Source organism: Coccinella septempunctata, chromosome 8 (genome assembly GCF_907165205.1).
Source record: "Coccinella septempunctata chromosome 8, icCocSept1.1, whole genome shotgun sequence".
Lineage (NCBI taxonomy): Eukaryota > Metazoa > Arthropoda > Insecta > Coleoptera > Coccinellidae > Coccinella > Coccinella septempunctata.
Window position 1 is genome coordinate 12,989,152 of NC_058196.1, and position 19,084 is coordinate 13,008,235.

General features: G+C 37.6%; 1 protein-coding gene across 1 annotated transcript; it reads left to right on the top strand.

The window, feature by feature from the left end:
• The first annotated feature begins 7,185 nt into the window (after nt 1-7,185).
• LOC123318314 lies at nt 7,186-13,439 on the top strand. The gene is made up of 2 exons (XM_044904930.1): nt 7,186-8,784; nt 13,434-13,439. The coding sequence occupies exons 1-2, from the start codon at nt 7,186-7,188 to the stop codon at nt 13,437-13,439; spliced, it is 1,605 nt and encodes a 534-aa protein (XP_044760865.1).
• Nucleotides 13,440-19,084: the final 5,645 nt, after the last annotated feature.

Here is a 19,084-nt window from a genome sequence, read left to right on the forward strand (position 1 = left end):
AAATACATTAAAATGGTATACAGATGGTTCTAAAACCGCTACAGGAGCTGGCGCTGGGATTTATGGGCCAAGTATCAAGTGTGCACTATCGTTAGGCTCCTGTACAAGCGTCCTTCAAACGGAAATACTGGCAATCGAAAGATGCCTAGATGTAAATCTAGAAAGAAACTATCAGAAGTGTGATATAGCTATTCATACAGATAGTCAAGCTGCCGTAAAGGCACTGAGCTCCTATGTCATCGGTTCAAAGCTGAGTTGGGAGTGCCGGAATAAATTCAATGATGTAGGCAAGAAAAATAAGGTCTCTTTAATCTGGGTTCCCGGTCACTCGGGAATCGTAGGAAACGAGAAGGAGAATAAACTTGCCAGAGAGAGCGCACAAACGCCACTCACTGGCCCAGAACCCTTCTGTGGTATAGGAAAATTCACCTACAAGAAGGAGTTTATGGAGAAGGAGAAAGCCGAAAGGGAAAAACTCTGGCGGAATCTCCCAGGAATGGATCACTCCAAAAAGTTCCTTCGGAACTTTGAAACTGCTAGATCCAAAATATATCTGGATCTCAGTAAGAACCAACTACACCTACTCACTGGCTTTCTCACAGGACATTGTCGCCTAAAGAAGCATCTGTTGAGAATGGGTTTGTCGGACACTGACGAGTGTAGATTCTGTGGGGAGGAGGAGGAAACTCCTATTCACCTAGTTACGGAATGCTTTGCCATTGCAAGCCAAAGGAAAGAGTGCTTTGGACGAGAAACTTGTAGGAGTGGGGAATTATCCTCGTTGAAGCCGTCCCAGATATTGGATTTCATCAGATCTCTGGATCTGGAAGGCGAGCTGTAAAGGGCGCGATGAAAACAGCTCTGTTAGGGGGCACAATAGACCTGGAAATTCAAAAATATTTGGGATTCAAACTGGACTATCAGATTAAGAAAGTGAACCACGATCATGAAATTTTCTCCTAAATTTAAGTACATGTGTTCTAGTTCTAGAACGTTAATTTTTGACATGAGATCTGGAAAACAAGTTCACGTACACACAAGACAAGATAGGGCTCTCCTATTAGTTTTTTACAATTCTAATGTCTTTTCTCGAATGATATCGATAATAGAAACAAAGTGTTTAACTTTTATATAGGTCTTAGAGTTGCCAATGTCAATAATATCATACACTGAAACCAATCACTCGCACAGACAATAGAAATAGTAATCTAATTTAATGCCACAAACATACACTACTCGCAATAATCAATTGGTCTTGTATTCTAGTCTATAATCTTCTCAGTTATCATATCGTTTCAGAAATAACTCATCGATGTCATTGTGAACTATATGTAATTCCCGCGCGATGAGTTGGGTGGGTAGAGGGGCGAGAGGGGGCGCATCTGGAGGGGGAAGTTCCCACATTTTTCTACCGGTCGCTCAAGACTCGAAGAAATGAACGTTAGGAACGTGTGGTTTCAACAAGATGGAGCCACACAGCACGAGACTCAATGAATTTGTTGCGACAACGTTTCCCCGACCGCCTCATCTCTCTCAGAGGCGATCTCCAATGGCCGCCACGCTCTCCAGATTTGACTCCATGCGATTTCTTTTTATGGGGTTATTTGAAATCTCTGGTTTATGTCTATCGACCACGGACCATAGCACACCTCAAGAACAACATTCGCGACGCCATTGCCAACATACCGATTGATATGCTGCAAAGAGTGGATACGAATTTCAAAAATCGACTTCATCAGTGTATATGCAATGGGGGCCGCCATTTACCCGATGTCATTTTCAAGACTGTATGAAAAAAAATTGGGATATTGTATTCTCAAATAAAAAATTTTAAAACAATAATTGAAGTACTTTTGTTTTTATTGACCTTTCAAATAAGTAAGTTACTCTGGCGCACCCTGTATATTGTTTATGGTTATGATTTTATTTTGTTTTGTTTGATATTATTAATTTTTTATTACCTGTGAACCGTTATTATTCACTTATTAGTTTGTTTCTAGTCTATCACTGTCAGTTATAGTCGGTATATCATACTGAAATAACTCACACCGCACTATAGGGCTGAAGGACCTAGGTCGATGGCCATAAAATAAACTTTTTCTTTCTCTCTCTCTATAGTTTTGTTTCGCTATCACTGTTGTAGTCAGCATACCATTCTGGAGATGACACAGTCATAGAGACTGCTAAAGTTATTGGTGTCTTCTCTAAAATTAATTGAGTTCAGTTTTCTGATATGAATCATTTCACTGATAAGACTTCTTTGTCTAGAACTTTGACATCGCTAAAGTTGAACCTGTGTCCTTCATCTTTCATATGTTGGGTTAAGGCTGTCTTGCTTTCTCCACCACCGAGTGTGTTAGTTGCATCATTTTTGTGTTGTTTAATTCTTTCTCCTATGTACTGTTTGTAGTTTGAAGTGATTCTGGTTCAGGAAGTTGTAACTTTTTGCTCTCCAAAGCATCGTGCAGGGAGCAGTTACTGAATACCCCCCATCAGAAATTCTTCCATTGCAACAAACATCAACATAAATTAATTTATTATTATGACTTTAGCCTTGCGGCTTTCACACTCCTCTCCAGAGGAAAATTCACTTATCCCAGATATCTCAGATATCAAAAGGATTAAGCTCTGTTGGAGCCCTTTCCAGGTTTTCGGGCTCGTGGTGGTGGTCGGGTTCGGGTCGAACCTTGGCTCCCTGCTGTAGGTTGGATTTCTGCTCCACCCGCACTTCCTGTCGGAGCAGACGGTGTTCCTCTGAATTTCCCATGTACTTGCATACAGTTCTCGCCGTTCCCAGCAGTAACACCTTCTGCATGACTCTATAGATATTTTCGTCCAGCTGAAGTTTCCTCAAGTTCTCTAGTAGTTTCTTCGGTATCAGGCATGTAGATGATATGACAATAGGGATGGTCTTGACATCTTTCAGCTTCCACTGTCTCCTGGTTTGCTCCTCGAGATCTCTGTATTTTGAAATTTTTTCAGTGTGCCTATCTGGAAGATTGTTATTATTTGGAATCGCCACATCGATGAATAGTGCTCTGTCCGGTCTGTGAGAACCGTGCGATCCCAGTATAGCTTGTGATGTTCATTTTCCAATACAGCATCCGGATGGTAATTATAATAAGGAACCTTTTTCGAACTTATTGGTTTTTTAGTGCCAATTTTTGGTGAAGAATCTTGGCAACGGCATCATGTCTATTTTTGTACTCCGTGTCCGCGAACTTCATCTCTTCATCCCCGGTGATGTGCTGGATAGTTTCATGTGTCGCACAGCCATAACGACATCTATCATCCGCCACTGAGGCATCCTTGGCGATATATTTCATGTAGTTCCTTGTTGGAATCACCTGATCCTGGATGGCGAGCATGAAGCCCTCTGTCTCAGGAAACAACCTTCCGGAAGTCAACCAGTAGTTCGACGCAGATATGTCGACGTAATCATGGTTGACCTCGTTCTGGTGCCTCCCATGCAAAGGTTTGCCAATCAGTTTCTGCATTTTACTTTCTGCAGAGTGTTCGACGGTTTCCAAGTTGTCCTGCTGTAGCTTTAACGGTGTAGAAGTATCAGCAACACAAACTACTTGATGGAGTTCTGATGAAGTAGCCTTGCTCAAAAAATATTTTTGAAGTCCTTCAATTTACTGGGTCATACGGTTGGACAAATCAACAATTCCTCTACCCCCAAGATGTCGTGGCAGCTCGGTCCGTTCTATTGAGCTTTTGGAGTGATGTTTATTGTGTTTAGTCAGCATCACCTTATTTTTCTCTGTAAGGCTGCTAAACCGATGGTGGTCCAAGAAATGATACCAAATGAGTAGCTCAGCGCCGAGCAAGCGTAGGTATTGATAGCTTTTATCAGATTCTTGCTGTTAAGGCCAGTTCTAATTATCCTTCTCAATCTTCGGGCGAACTCCTCCGTTAGTTCTTTCTTCATCTGGCTCTGATTGATTTTTTTTGCCTGTTTTATGCCCAGATACTTGTATGTGTCTCCTTCCTTTAATGCTTCAATTTCTGCACCTTCCTTGAGTTTGAACGTACCATCTTCTATTTTCCCTCTCGTTATTTTCAGCAGTCGACATTTTTCTAGTCCAAACTTCATTTTGATGTCTTCCGAGAATCCTTCCACCATTTTCAGCATCAGTTGCATTTGCCTCTTGGTAGATGCGAAGAATTTCAAATCGTCCATGTAAAGGAGATGATTCAGTTTCATCATAGTTCTACTGCCGCTTTTGATGGCAAATCCGTAGTCCATAGAGTTCAATAATAATAATAATAATAATAGGAGGAGGCAGAGGAGCGACCCGGACCCGACCACCACCACGAGCCCGAAAACCTGGAAAGGGCTCCAACACAGCTTAATCCTTTTGATATCTGAGATATCTGGGATAAGTGAATTTTCCTCTGGAGAGGAGTATGAAAGCCGCAAGGCTAAAGTCATAATTTATTGAATCCTTTGAGACATTGTACATGTATAGGAAGAGTCAACATAAATAGCATTAGACACCAATTAATCATCCTCAGAGGAGACAGAAAAAGGAAATAAAAAAAAATATACATTTATATATATATATATATATATATATATATATATATATATATATATATATATATATATATATATATATATATATATATATATATACAGAATGCGGGGCAGGCGACAACTCTCATGACCAATCTCGCGATACCGAATCTGAACACCAATGATACGTACAAGTACCTAGGAATTAGACAAGCGCTTGAGATTGATGTTTCCGCGATGAAGCGCTCATTTAAGGAGAAACTGCTTGGGCGAATAAACTTGCTTCTGAAATCGGGACTCAACTCGAAGTCCCTCTTTACCGCCATTAACATATGGGCGATGCCGTGTATGACTTATTCATTTGGCGTGTTGACCTGGTCGACGACCGAGCTTCGGGATCTGGATAGAGCTGTAAGATCTGCGCTCACCAGATGTGGAATCCACCACCCCCATTCGTCCACAATCAGACTCTACCTCCCACGCCACCAGGGAGGTAGGGGTTTACTCAATGTCGAGGCCACTCACCGCAGAGATGTTGAAAGCTTGAGGAAGTATTTTTATAAAAACAACTCACCTCTTTCCCAGGCTTTGTGTGAGGCTGACGAAAACATCTCAGCACTCAATCTGGCCCAACGTGATCACCAACTGCCTCCCATAAAAACAACTGAGGAACTAATATCGGAATGGAAATCCAAGGCCCTCCATGGCAGGTACCCTAGCCACCTGGAAAATACTAACGTGAATAAGTTGGAAACAATGGAATACTTACGTGCGGGATACCTCTTCCCGGAAACGGAAGGTAGAATCATCGCAATCCAGGACCAGGTGATGCCTACTAGGATGTACCTGAAACATATAGCAAAGAAAGATATACCATCTGACCGATGCAGAAAATGTCTTCAAGCTCCCGAATCAATACAGCACATGACATCTTCGTGCTCAATTATGGCACCTAGGGAATATCTTGAGAGACACAACGCCATGGCTAAACTGTACCATCAGCAGATCGCACTCCGTTATGGACTGATACAAGATGAGGTAGAGCAACATCTATACCTGCCTAAAACCCTTCTGGAAAATGATAAGTTCAAACTTTACTGGGATGCCACGATGTTCACTTCCCAGGGTGTAGCTCATAATCGCCCAGATATAACGATTTTCGATAAAGAAAAGAATTTGTGCCTGATGCTCGATGTTACTATTCCAGCAGATGAGAACATCGCTAGAGCTTACACAGAAAAGCTGAGCAAATATGGAGATCTGGCGTTCCAATTGAAAGAGCTACACAAATTGAAATCTGTCAGCGTACTCCCTCTGATAATATCAACGAATGGGTTGGTTGAGAAACACCTGGTCGAGAATACCGAGCGACTTGGATTAAACAGGAAACTGGTTTCACATGCGCAGAAGCAGGTCATCCTTCAAACCGTACGGATAGTAAGGAAGTTCCTGCAGAGTTCATAGCGAGTTGCTGGCTGCCTTGGCGATTCGTCCGGCAGGTAGTGAATGGATCTCCCGAAACTAAACGGTGAAAAAAAATATATATATATATATATATATATATATATATATATATATATATATATATATATATATATATATATATATATATATATATATATATAAATGATAACGATTTACACCCAAGATATCGTTGAATTATGCCAGTACAAAAAAAAAAACAAAAACATCAAAAACTACCTAACGTGATATCACTCTAGAACTGAATTTGAATATTCGCTTTTACTATTATAAAAGCACTGTTCTAAAAGAAGTTTTTTGATTCCTTTCTTGAAGCTCGAAAACTTCAACGTTTTAAGTCTATCAGGCAGATGATTGTAGAATTTTATGCCACTATACATAGGAGAATACTCAAATTTGCTCGTTCTATGAGCTGGAATGCAAATGGTTTCTTTTTGCCTAGTATTATATTCATGAAATTGGCAACACTTTTTTTGAGAATGAATATTCTTCCTCGTGTAAATCAGGCAGTTTAAAATATGAATACATGGAAAACTTAATATTTTATGATTCGACGGAAGTCCATTGTGAGGTGTTCAGTCAATGTAAGGGGGTGAAATTAGTCTTATCCTCACTTATTCATTCGCTTCATTTATTGTTCGGTCAAATAACTACATGTTTCGGCAATATGCCATCTTCGGGTTATAAAATTGATCCGCTGTAAGTAAGGTTGTGTGAGCATATTTGTTAGATAAAAGTTGTTATTATTTACTTACAACGTTGAAGCTAGTCATAACAAGAAAATTAGAAAAGAAACGATTCATACGAGAACATCAATTTTGAAACTACTACCCCGAACCCAATCTTCCATAGAAGAATTTTGAACCTCACTGACACCAATTTTAGTACCAACGAGTTAGAGTTACTAAATATGGGATTAAAGTTCTCTTTACCACCAACGAACAAAACGAAAATTCTAACTAACAGTGTCTTTGGAAGCAGTCTTCAAGTTCATCAAATTTCAAAACATAGAAAGTATTCGCAGTGGAATCTTCAGAATATTAGATAACTTCAAAAAACGTAAGATAAAACTACCACCACACCTCTATAAGCTAAATCTAGGCCTGAAATCACTTAGAACAAAAATCAAACATCATAATCTTTTTTTCACAAAAGCTGATAAAGGGAACTGTCTAGATGTTATGTCCAAGACTTCATACATAGAAAAGGTCACTTCATTCCTTCAAAGCAACGGCTTCACACTTCTTGATGCTGACCCACTCAAGAAATACACTTCCAAATTCAGGAAAATTTTAGATCAGTTTGGACCAACTTTGTTTGAGGATTACAAAAAACTAATACCTATGAATTTCAATATCCCACGTTTGTATGGACTTCCGAAGGTTCATAAAAACGACATACCAATCCGCCCAGTGGTATCTTTCTATACGAGCTTAGCCTACAAACTATCCAAAAGACTCAACGAATATATCACAGATAGAGTTGACTACCAATCACCTCACAGCATCAAGAATACCGGTGACTTGATCGAAAAACTGAAGAAAATACAACCTCCTAATAATTTAATACTAGCTTCTTTAGATGTATCTAATCTGTTCACCACAGTACCTGTACAACAAACTCTTCAAATCTTCAAAAACCTCCTAATTAACTCAGGCTTATCAGACAGTATAGTTGAGAGCATCTTCCACTTGACTAAACTCTGCCTTGAACAAAACTTCTTCATGTTCAACGGATCAATATATTCCCAACCAAAGGGACTAAACATGGGCAACGGCTTATCATCTTGTATGGCGGAGGTGTTTATGAAATATTTCGAAAAATCGTTCGTATTCCATGTCAATAACCCATTCAAAGACAAAATCCTCTTCTGGTTTCGCTATGTAGACGACATATTCATTGGATGGTTGGGTAGTCAGCAAGAATTGTCGGATTTCTACAACTGGCTGAATATTAGACACTCTAACATCAAATTCACCCTAGAAACAGAAGAAAACAACAGTATAAATTTTCTAGATCTTACTATAACTATAAGAGAAAATAAATTCAATTTTGACATTTATCGGAAACCAAGCCAAACAAACCATAGTATACATTCCAATTCTTGCCACCACCACACACACAAACTAACAGCATTTCGATCATATATACATAGAATGTTTAAAATACCATTAGATAAAAAAGAATTCGACAAAGAAGTCTCTACTATCAAGTACATTGCCCAAGAAAATGGATTCGACCCAAACATAATAGACAGACTCATCAATAAGAAAAAATTCAGACTTCTGTCAAACGACAGTCACCGAACAAACAAGGTGGAAAATTATATTAGCCTTCCCTTTTTTGGTGACATCTCCTACCAAATATCCAATGTTCTAAAACAACAGAAGAACCTAAAAATTTCATTCAAAACACAAAACACCCTGCAACAATTACTAGTATACAATAAAGACCCTTTACCCATTCTAGAGAAATCAGGGGTTTACAAACTCAAATGCGGTGAACCTAGCTGCAACATTGTCTACATAGGTAGGAGCGGAAGAAACATAGCGACCAGAATAAAAGAACACCTCATGAGTCAAAGGATCATGTCCAATAATAAATCAACATTCGGTAAACACCTCAAAGACACCAACCATGAATTCGACCCCAACACAGACGTAGAACTTCTTCACCCGGTAGAATATGGTTTTAAACAAGAAACTTGGGAAGAACTAGAAATATACAAACATTCCCAAAGCAGATACGAAGAACCCGTAAACATCATGTCTACGAACACTGTACCACCTCTTTTCAAAATTCTCAAAAATTTTTGTTTTTTCCATTTTCCTCTTATATTTTTAAATTTTTGGATTACTAACTCACATACAATTCTATGATTTATAATAATTGTCGATGCCCCCCCTATTCTCTAACCTGAAATTTTATCAATGTCAATTCCACTTTTAATCTGTTTCCCATCGTAAATCTGTATAATGTAATTTTATTGCTCTGATATTTAACATAATTATCGATGTGAGAACTTCGTTTAAAACTTGGACTAATTTTCTTGTTATGACTAGCTTCAACGTTGTAAGTAAATAATAACAACTTTTATCTAACAAATATGCTCACACAACCTTACTTACAGCGGATCAATTTTATAACCCGAAGATGGCATATTGCCGAAACATGTAGTTATTTGACCGAACAATAAATGAAGCGAATGAATAAGTGAGGATAAGACTAATTTCACCCCCTTACATTAATATTTTATGTTTTATAAAAGATGGTCTACAGGACTCCAGGGGTTTTAGACCGAAGATAAGGCGAATTATTCTTTTCTGGGCAACAAAAACAGAACCACTCCCAGACGACGCACCCCACAAGACCGTGTTATAATTTAAATGACAGTAGACAAGTGAATAGTACACACCCAGTATTGACTCGAGGGGGAGCAATGCTCTAAGTTGCTTCAAGGCATAAACTGCACTACTCAAACGCCTACAAACATAATCAATATGATTCATCCAGTTTAAATTTTTATCAACTTGTAGACCTAAAAATTTTACACAATCTGAGGACTTTAGGCTCCCACGAGGAAGCTCAAGCATGAGCCGGTCGTTGGTGTCACGCAAGTGGAAGTGTACGAGATCAGTTTTATTCACGTTGAGTATGAGACCATTTCTGTAACACCAGTCCGAAAAATATTCAACCAGTATCTCGCATCGCGACTTGAGCTCTGACAAATTGGATGCTGTCACCAAGAATGACACATCGTCAGCAAAAAATACCATCATAATATCGATGAAAAAAATTATAAGATACGACCTAATGTAATCCGGCAGATCATTAATAAACAGTAAAAACAACAGCGGACCCAATACCGATCCCTGAGGCACACCCATCTCTAAAGGATATTCTTCAGAGTCCCGCTGACTCACACTGACGTAAATATGCCGATCAACCAGAAAACTGCGCACCCAGTCGAGGAACACTCCCCTGAAGCCAATATTATAGAGCTTGTCGAGTAAAAAGTTGATATTAAGGCAGTCAAATGCACGCGACAGATCGAAAAACATCCCTGCCACACATACGCCGTCATCCAAGCATCCATAAACGAACTCCCCAAACTGACACGCCGCAGTCTCCGTCGACCTGTCCACCCGAAATCCGTGTTGGCAATTCGTAATTGTTGAAAATTTGTACAAGTATCCCAACATTCTCTGATACACCAATTTTTCTATAACTTTCGAGAGAGAACTCAATATATTATAGATATTGGTCGATAACTAGCTATATCATCAGATGCGCCTTTTTTTTTGGGAACTGGAATTATCTTAGCTGTCTTCAGAATAAGAGGAAACCTTCCAGAAGTGACCGAGGCATTGATGAGATGTGCCAAAATATCTGATATTTGAGGGGCAATAGTCTTCAAGATTTTTACCGTCTTATTGGAATAGGTCCTGTTGTAATGGAGCCAACTGCTGCTTTCATTTGAAGACTAGTACGCCAGGTTGACATGGCGTTTTTCAGGAACTTAACAATATTAGGATCCACCTTGTAAATGTTCAAGATAGTCAAGAGCCCTTCGTGAGATATGGAATCGAATGCTTTCTTGTAGTCTATGTACGCAGCCTAAAGATTCTTTCGCTTGGAGAACGCTTGATTGCAGATAACTGAATCAATTATTAGCTGTTCTTTGCACCCTCGGCTCTCTTTGGTGCATCCTTTCTGTTGCATGGCGATGATGTTATTCCTTTCGCAATGGTTGTGAATTCGATTTGAAATGCACGATGTGATTAATTTGTACATCGTTGGAAGACATGTGATTGGTCGGTATTTGGATGGGTCTTCTGTATTCCTTTGGTTCTTTCGGTAACAGGTACGTTGTGCCATGTGTAAAGAATATTGGCATTCTTTCAGGATTTTCATTGACATCATTTATTGCGGAGGTCAATTCGTCATGCATGATCCAAAGTTTCTTGATCAAGAAGTTCTGTAATCCATCAGGCCCAGGTGTTTTCCAGTTGTGTAGTCCTCTGATAGCTGATTTTACTTCTTCAATTGTGATCATGTCATGTTGCATCGGCTCCTATTTTATAGCTTCAGACTTTTCATCTTCAATCCATCTGGTATCTCCATTAAACTGAGGTTTCGTTGATAATTGTTCGGTCCAGAATTGTTCAATGGCTTCCTTTGGTGGTAACTTTCCATTTTCTCCATCAGACGATGTGAGTGACCGGTAGAAAGTTTCTTCCAACTTTTCGAATGAATTATTGTCTCTTTTCCGGCTATAATTGCTTTTATATCTTCTCAGGCGTTCTGCATACAGACTTAGCTTTTGCTTCAGAGTGTCGAGGCAGTGGTGAGCTGTAGCATTCTCCGTCTCTCGTTCTGTGTGTGTTCTGTTTCTATCCATGATTTCTTTGGCAGCTTCCACAACCTTCCTTCCGCGATTCCCGTTCAAGTACTCCGTCAGTCGTCCAATGTCTCTTCTTAGTCTCTCTGTTTTGTGTTGAAGACGTTTCTGCCATGGTGGCGCATATAATTTGTGTAATTTTGGACCATCGTTGTTCGTTCGGCGAATTTTTGCCCCTATGGTTTTAGCCGTCGTTAGCGCTGCACAGTAAAAAACTAGATGAAGATATTCCAATGAACTTCTATTCTGAAGGTACTCAGGTAAAACGTCCTTATTCAAGATGTCGATTATGAGTGACAGTTTCTTGGATGTATTGAGTCGGGGAGGTGCTATTCGATGAAGAGGATCTGTTCCTTCCAGTTCGGCAAAGTATCTCCTCATCACAGAGTCAACTTATCGGTGGAGCTCTTCCCTATCCTGTCCTGGTGTTCTGCCTCACTTGGGTTGCAAGATGGACTTTCAGCGTCAATTTCTTCTGGCTGTTGTTGCCCAGGCATATGAATCTCATCAGAGGTGTTGGTGTCGCTCTCTGTTACTGGCGGACGCTGAAGTTCTTGTTTAATTGCGTCGATTCTGGCCATTGGTATTAGTTCATTTCTCAGAATTAGGCGGTACTGGTCTGCCATCCGTTGTTCAGTGACATTGAGATTTGGGTAGGCGTTGCAGAATTCCTCATGGAGCCTTTTCCTATAGTTGTTCGTGTTCTGCCCTAGTCCCGTGATGGAGTTATATATGCGCACAATAGTTTCATTCATGGACCTTGTCCACTTCATGCGCTTTCTAACTAACCCCGCTTGGGTGAGCACTGGCTGAATATCCTGCGCAGCACCTTCAGCGGTTCGAGTCGGCAATTGAATTGGACTCGTTGGTTGCTGTTGTTGCTTTGGTGATGTAGCTTCTTTTGCAGCAGGAGCCCGCTTCCTCAACATCCTGCCACCGACGTCCCTCATGCTGTCATGTCCAGCGCCGGCTCCAGACATGCTCATATTATTATTATTATTATTATAAATGATATTGCTACATGCTTTCGATTTTGCAGATTTCTTATGTACGCTGATGACCTGAAGATATTCCACTATATTCGTCATTCTACAGATAGATTTAACATGCAAGAGGACTTGGATAGGTTCGGTTTGTATTGCGAGAGAAATCAGTTGTTTCTTAACCTCTCTAAATGCTACTCCATCAATTTCACTAGAAAGTCTGATAAGGTTCTGCCATCTTATATCATTTCCAACCATGCCATTTCAAATGTAGACGTCGTGCGTGACCTTGGGATTACTCTGGATTCTAAACTGTTTTTTGACCAACATATATACAATATCACCAAAAAAGCGAATCGTATGCTTGGCTTTATCTTTAGAACCTCATGTGAGTCTGGGAGTCCTATGGTACTTCGTACACTCTACTTAGCATACGTCAATAGCATCCTGAGTTTCAGTTCGGTTATCTGGAACCCACGCTACAGGGTTTACATCGATAAATTGGAAGGTGTCCAGAGAAGGTTTCTCAGATGTTGTAGAGCACGTTTTTTCCCCTCCCTGTCGACGTTGGGAGAGATGTACCGCTGGATGAATTTATTGCCACTTGAGGATCGCAGAAGGATGACTGATGTAATGCTTGTCCACAAGCTCGTTAATAGCAGATTGGACTGTATCGAGATAGTTCATCAAGTCAGGTTGGTTGTCGCACCCTATAGCACACGACACGCGAACACTTTCTTCTTGCAGCAGGCTAGTACCTACTATTTCCTGTATTCTCCCCTGTGCAGAACAATGAGGTCCTACAACTTTTTGTCTAGGTAGAAAGGTTTGGACATTTTCTCTGTGTGTTTCTCTCAGTGCAGAAGTTCTGAACCATCATGTTTCGGTTTTTCTAAAGGTATTGTGTGGATACTTTTTTGGGTTCGTCCCGTTTGTATCCCAAGAGAAATAAATAAATAAATAAAGAAATAGTCAATTTAAATAAGGTAAGTAACATTATTAAGTTCATACAGATCAATACCAACTTTTATCCATGCTTTTTCAGGTATAGAATGAGGCTTTAAACACTGTTTGACATTATTTCTGCAGTAACTGATGCATGTTGGACAACTCAAAATTAAATTCTCTATATCACTAGACGAGCCTGGCCAATATAACACATTAAATGCTCTCAATTTAGTTTTTGTTATTCCTAAGTGACATAAGTGTAAAACCTTCAACATTTCTTTTCTAAGTGATTTTGGTACAATTATGCTATCACCTCGATACAAAACATTATTTCAGATATGGATTGAATTTTATTCTGGGAGGATTCTGCATTTCTTATTAAACTTTTCAGGGTTTTCACTCCTAATCTCTGACAAAATCAATTAAAAATGAAAAAAAAAACGATTTGCTCCTGCGTATATTCTTGCACTAATTTGTCAGGAGCAAATTAACTAGAAAAAATTGTTGCCTGACAATGAACTGAAAATAAAGAACGTTGAAATTATAATTTTATGTTGTAACGTTTCGGAGTCTATATCAGACTCCTTCATCAGACGAAAAATCAATTTTCGAAAATCAGAGACTCTGTTTCTATGTATTGAGAATTAATGTCAAACAAAAGATTCAATTCAGAAGATTTTCGAAAATTGATTTTTCGTTTGATGAAGGAGTCTGATATAGACCTCGAAACGTTACAACATAAAATTATAATTTCATCGTTCTTTATTTTCAGTTCATTGTCAGGCAACAATTATTTCTAGTTGATTTGCTCCTGAAAAATTAGTGCCAGAATTTACGCAGGAGCATATCGTTTATTTCATTTTTAATTGATTTTGTTTCAGGGATTGGAAGTGAAAACCCTAAAAAGTTTATTAAAAAAAAACATTATTTATTAAAACTATATCATCCCTAACATTCCAAAATAATCTTGTGTTTTCATTACATTCAGATCGTTTGTGAGGCCAGCATTTTTAACATATTTCATTATATTTTGTAACTGTTGATCTTTCCCAGTTTCAATTCTAAATTGATCGAGTTTATTTTGGCCAATTGAAAAATTTTCAGTCAATAGATTCACTTGAGCTTCATAGTCATTTTCTTTTATAATTTGTACATCATTCAAATTAGGTACATTTATTCTACTAAGAGCATCAGCAATATACATTTCTCTGCCTGGCTTATAAATCACATTTATGTGTAGATCTAACAACATTCTTTGGAGTCTCATTGGACACTTAACTAATGATTTTTTGAATAAACCCAAAAGAGGCTTATGGTCTGTTTCAATGGTTACTTCTCTACCAAATATATAATGAAGATATGTTTTACAGCCATAGACAATAGCAAGAAGTTTTTTTTCTATCTGAGCATAAGCTTGTTGTGTCAAAGTTAGTGATTTTGATAAGTAAGCTATTGGTTTACAATTTTGTAGCAATGCTGCACCTAGTGCATATTGACTTGCATCAACTGTTATAGTAATAGGCAATTTTGGATTATAATATTGTAACACAGGAGGTGTCATCAGAATTCTTTTTAATTTTTAAAATGCTTTTTCCTGTTCAATTTCCTATTGAAAATAATTTTCTTTGTTCAGAAGTTCTCTCAATGGCTTGGTTGAATCAGATAAATTTGGAATAAATTTGTGAACGTTATTCAAAATACGTGAAAATCTTTGAATTTCAATTTTATTATTTGGCACAGGATAATTTTTCATTATTTCAATTTTGCTTTCATCAGGTTGTATACCATTTCCACTAATAATATGACCTAAGTAGTTCATTCTGTTGACGTTACTTTTACATTTACTTCTATTAAACTTAACTTTATTCAATTTTGCACGTTCAAGGACAAGTCTCAATCTTTCATCAGGTTCTTTCTTATTCGAACCCCAAATTAAAATATCATCTATATAAATGGCTTTGTTTGTTGATATATTCATTCCACCAGTTTATTGTTGTGTTAAATCAATTGATCTTCTGAAATTTTCTCAACCTAATTTATTTAAGTCAAATATAAGACGTTTCGGGATCGGGCCCTTTTTCAATCTAAAAACAAACATCAAAACATAGTTACATATACAATTCTTCGAGATAAAGATCTGTTATCTTTATTTTAACAATTTCCAAAACTTCTGCTTGTAGTGCATGTGTCTTCTTCATTTTGTAATATAATGTGGCGCTAAGTCATTGAATTGTCAAGTTGGTGTCGATGTCACTTTTCTTTTTCTTTCGTTGTCGTTCTCCGCTGTCTTCTTTATAATCGTTGAATATATTTTGTTCAGACCATTCATATCTGCTCTGTCGTTGATAGAGTTGGGGTTTCATTTTATACAAATCATTTCCAAAAATTCCCTGGTTTTTTTATTTTTTTCCCTATCTAACATTTTGTATTCTCGAAATTGCAAGTGTGGTTGTTTTCTACCGTATGTTTGTATAGGGCTGTTTGAGTTTTAGAATATTTGTGTCCTTTTATCCTGTTGTTCAGATTTTGTTCCGTTTGTCCTATGTACAATCCATTACATTGGTTGCATGGATATGTGATTTTTGACCTTTCGGGACTATTGCCTTCAATCTTGAAAAGAATTGATTAACCTGTATAAATGGTTTGTGTGCAATCTTTATATTGGGGAATGGCTTTATTATGTTCTCTATTTTCTCAGACAGTGTTGGGATGTACCTATGGTAGGGGTATGTAAACTATTGGCTCGGTTTTTGGATTTTGGTAACTTAGTGAGTTGTAAAATTTATGAGTGCGTTGTTTTATTGTTTTCTTTATCATTTCTTTGCGGTAATTGTTTGTGGCAAGTAGGGAGGATATCTGATTTAGTATCTCCGGTCTATAACGTGGTGAAGTTAATTTGATTGCTCGATCTATATAATTGGTTACTATTGCTTTTTTCTGTTTGATGTTATGTACTGAGTTATAATCAAGTATCCGGTCTGAGTTAATGGTTTTTCCTCGGGTTTTTCTTAGCATGTTAGTTTCTATTTTGTTATTTCCTCTAATGATGGTCATGTCCAGAAAGTTGATTTTATTGTCCAGTTCTGTTTCTAGAGTAAATTTCAGTTTATTGTTAAAATTATTCAAAACTTCCATTATTTCTTTAATTTGATTTTCTGTTGTTTTTTTTTCACTTAAAGGCATCGACTGCTATGGTCATTAGCCTTGAGGAAATCATTTCTCCCATCGTCAGAATTTCGTATGAAGACCTGTAGAAGAAAATATGACTAGAATGGAGGTGCATGAATATGACTAGGATAATTGAAATTCATATTTTTCCCATCAAATGTGTCCTCTCTAGAAATTTTATAACTTTTTCTTCATGCTCAGGCTTCTCCATTAAAACACAAAGAAACATCTTCTGTACGACTGAGCAGATGTTTTCGTCTTCGCTTTTCCACCGTTTTTTTGACAGCCCTTAGTTTGGCATTGCTTTTGTCCCAGTCAGTTTGCCACTCAATCATAAATTTTTCTTTGTAATAAATCTTGAGGTCAGTTTGATTGACTCCTCCTTCTGTTGTTATATTTAAACAATCGTCCACGTACCTCTTGAAAATTGTTATTCTATATGATGAATTTAGCAAAACTTTTTCTTCAAAATATTCCAGCACTAATTTATATATAAATGGCTGTACCTTTGATACCTTCAAAACACTCTTGCATTTTCCGCTGAAACACTTCACTTGCACTTTTAAAACCATAAGGAAGGCGAAGGAAACGATACCGTCCAAAGGGTGAGTTGAAGGTACAAAACTTTGAACTTTGGATATCCAACTGAACATTCCAAATTCCATTGGAAACATCTAAAACTGAAAATACTTTAGCATCATTTAAATCCTTAAGAGTTTCTTCAAATGTCGGAATCTGAAAATGTTCTCTGTAAATTGCTTTATTTAAATATGTTGGATCAATGCATAAACGAAAATCACCGTTTGATTTACTGACAATAACCAAAGAAATAACCCATTCTGTTGGCATTGTTTCCTTAACTATAATTTTTTGTTTCACCAATTTATCCAATTTTGCTTTCAATTTATCTCTAATACTGAATGGAACTTTTCTACTTGCATGTACTATGGGAGTACTGACCTGAAAGGCAACCAATTTCTTCGAAAACTTCTTTAAATTCATCCAAAATATCTGTTCCTACATAATTTAACATTTTAGCAACATTCATATCATTAATTTTTGGCAATCCAATTGCCCCATTGGACCCAAGTTGGGTCCATCATTTTTGACAAAATTAAAATATATATTGTGAGTATTTTCTTTAACAACAATCCAAATATGCACCTTCTATGACATTTAAAGTGAGTAATTCACCTCTATTTCTTTTAAGTGTTATGTTACTGAAATATTTTGTATATGTACTATAAGAAAGGATATTTGCTTGTGCACCAGTATCAACTTTAAACTGTAAATTGTATTTGTTAACCCATAAATTCATAACCCATTCTTTAGCATTTTTATTACTACTTACACAACATAAGAATAAATTGTCTTCATCGGAATTGGAATTCTCTTCTATGTTATGGATGTTTTGATGTTTCTTGTTTCTGCATAAATGTGAGAAGTGGTTCAATTTATTGCATACTCTGCATTTTCTTCCAAAGGCTTTGCATTGTCCTGTACGATGATGATTTCCACATTTTCCACAAACAGCTTTTTGACGTTGAAAATTTTGCCATTTTGAGTTTGAAGAAGATGCCTGCGCATTGGGTAATTTTGAGACTGCGCGTTGGAATTGTGATGGTCTTCTTGGTATGCTCGTCCGATGTGATAACGGTTTTTTGTATGCGTTTTTTCTTAATGAATTCATTTTCTTCAACTTTCATGTCCGAAAAATTGGAACAAATTGCTTGTAAATGAATTTTTGAAGTTTCTGCTGCCTTACACATTTCCATTGCTTTCAACAAATCCAGGTTTTTAGTTCGTAACAATCTATTTTTGACTGCTGCGTCCTTAATTCCCAAAATTAATCTGTCTTTTATGAGACTATCAGTGAGAGTTGAAAATTCGCAATACTCACTAAGTTGTCGCAGGGAAGTTACGTATTCATCTACTGATTCGTTGGGTTTCATGTCTCTTGTGAGAAAAATATGCCTTTCATACGTAACATTTTCTGATGGCTTGAAGTATTCATCGAACTTTTTCAGTATATGCGGGTATGATGTAGATGCTTCTGTTTTTTCAATGTGGAATGTGTTGAATATTTTGAGTCCTTTATCTCCGATGTGATTAAGCAGGAGTGCACATTTTACTTCGTCCGATTCTTCAACTAGTTTCGATGCTTGCATGAATAGTTCGCCATGCTTCTGCGGGATCGCCATTAGTTCCCATCGTGCCAGGTGGTTTTACTTTTTCCATGATTTTCGACTGCAGTTTTATTCTACACAGGAGTTTTTTACTCATATATGAATAAGAGTATTCTTATTTTTACGAATACTTTTTTATATATTCCGTCGTTTAAACTACCGACTGCGCCATGTTATATCTGTTATAACTCAAATAAAAACAAGGTCTAGTACTCAACTGAACTTTATTGTTCGACACATCAAGGTGGCTGTAGTTATCCCCACCATATAGAAGATGCGTATAAGACAAATTCAATATCAATGCAATATATGACATAGAAAATCAATATGATTATGCCATCTGAGACCAGAGTCATCCTGCAACCCCAAAAACCTCACACAATCAGAAGATCTC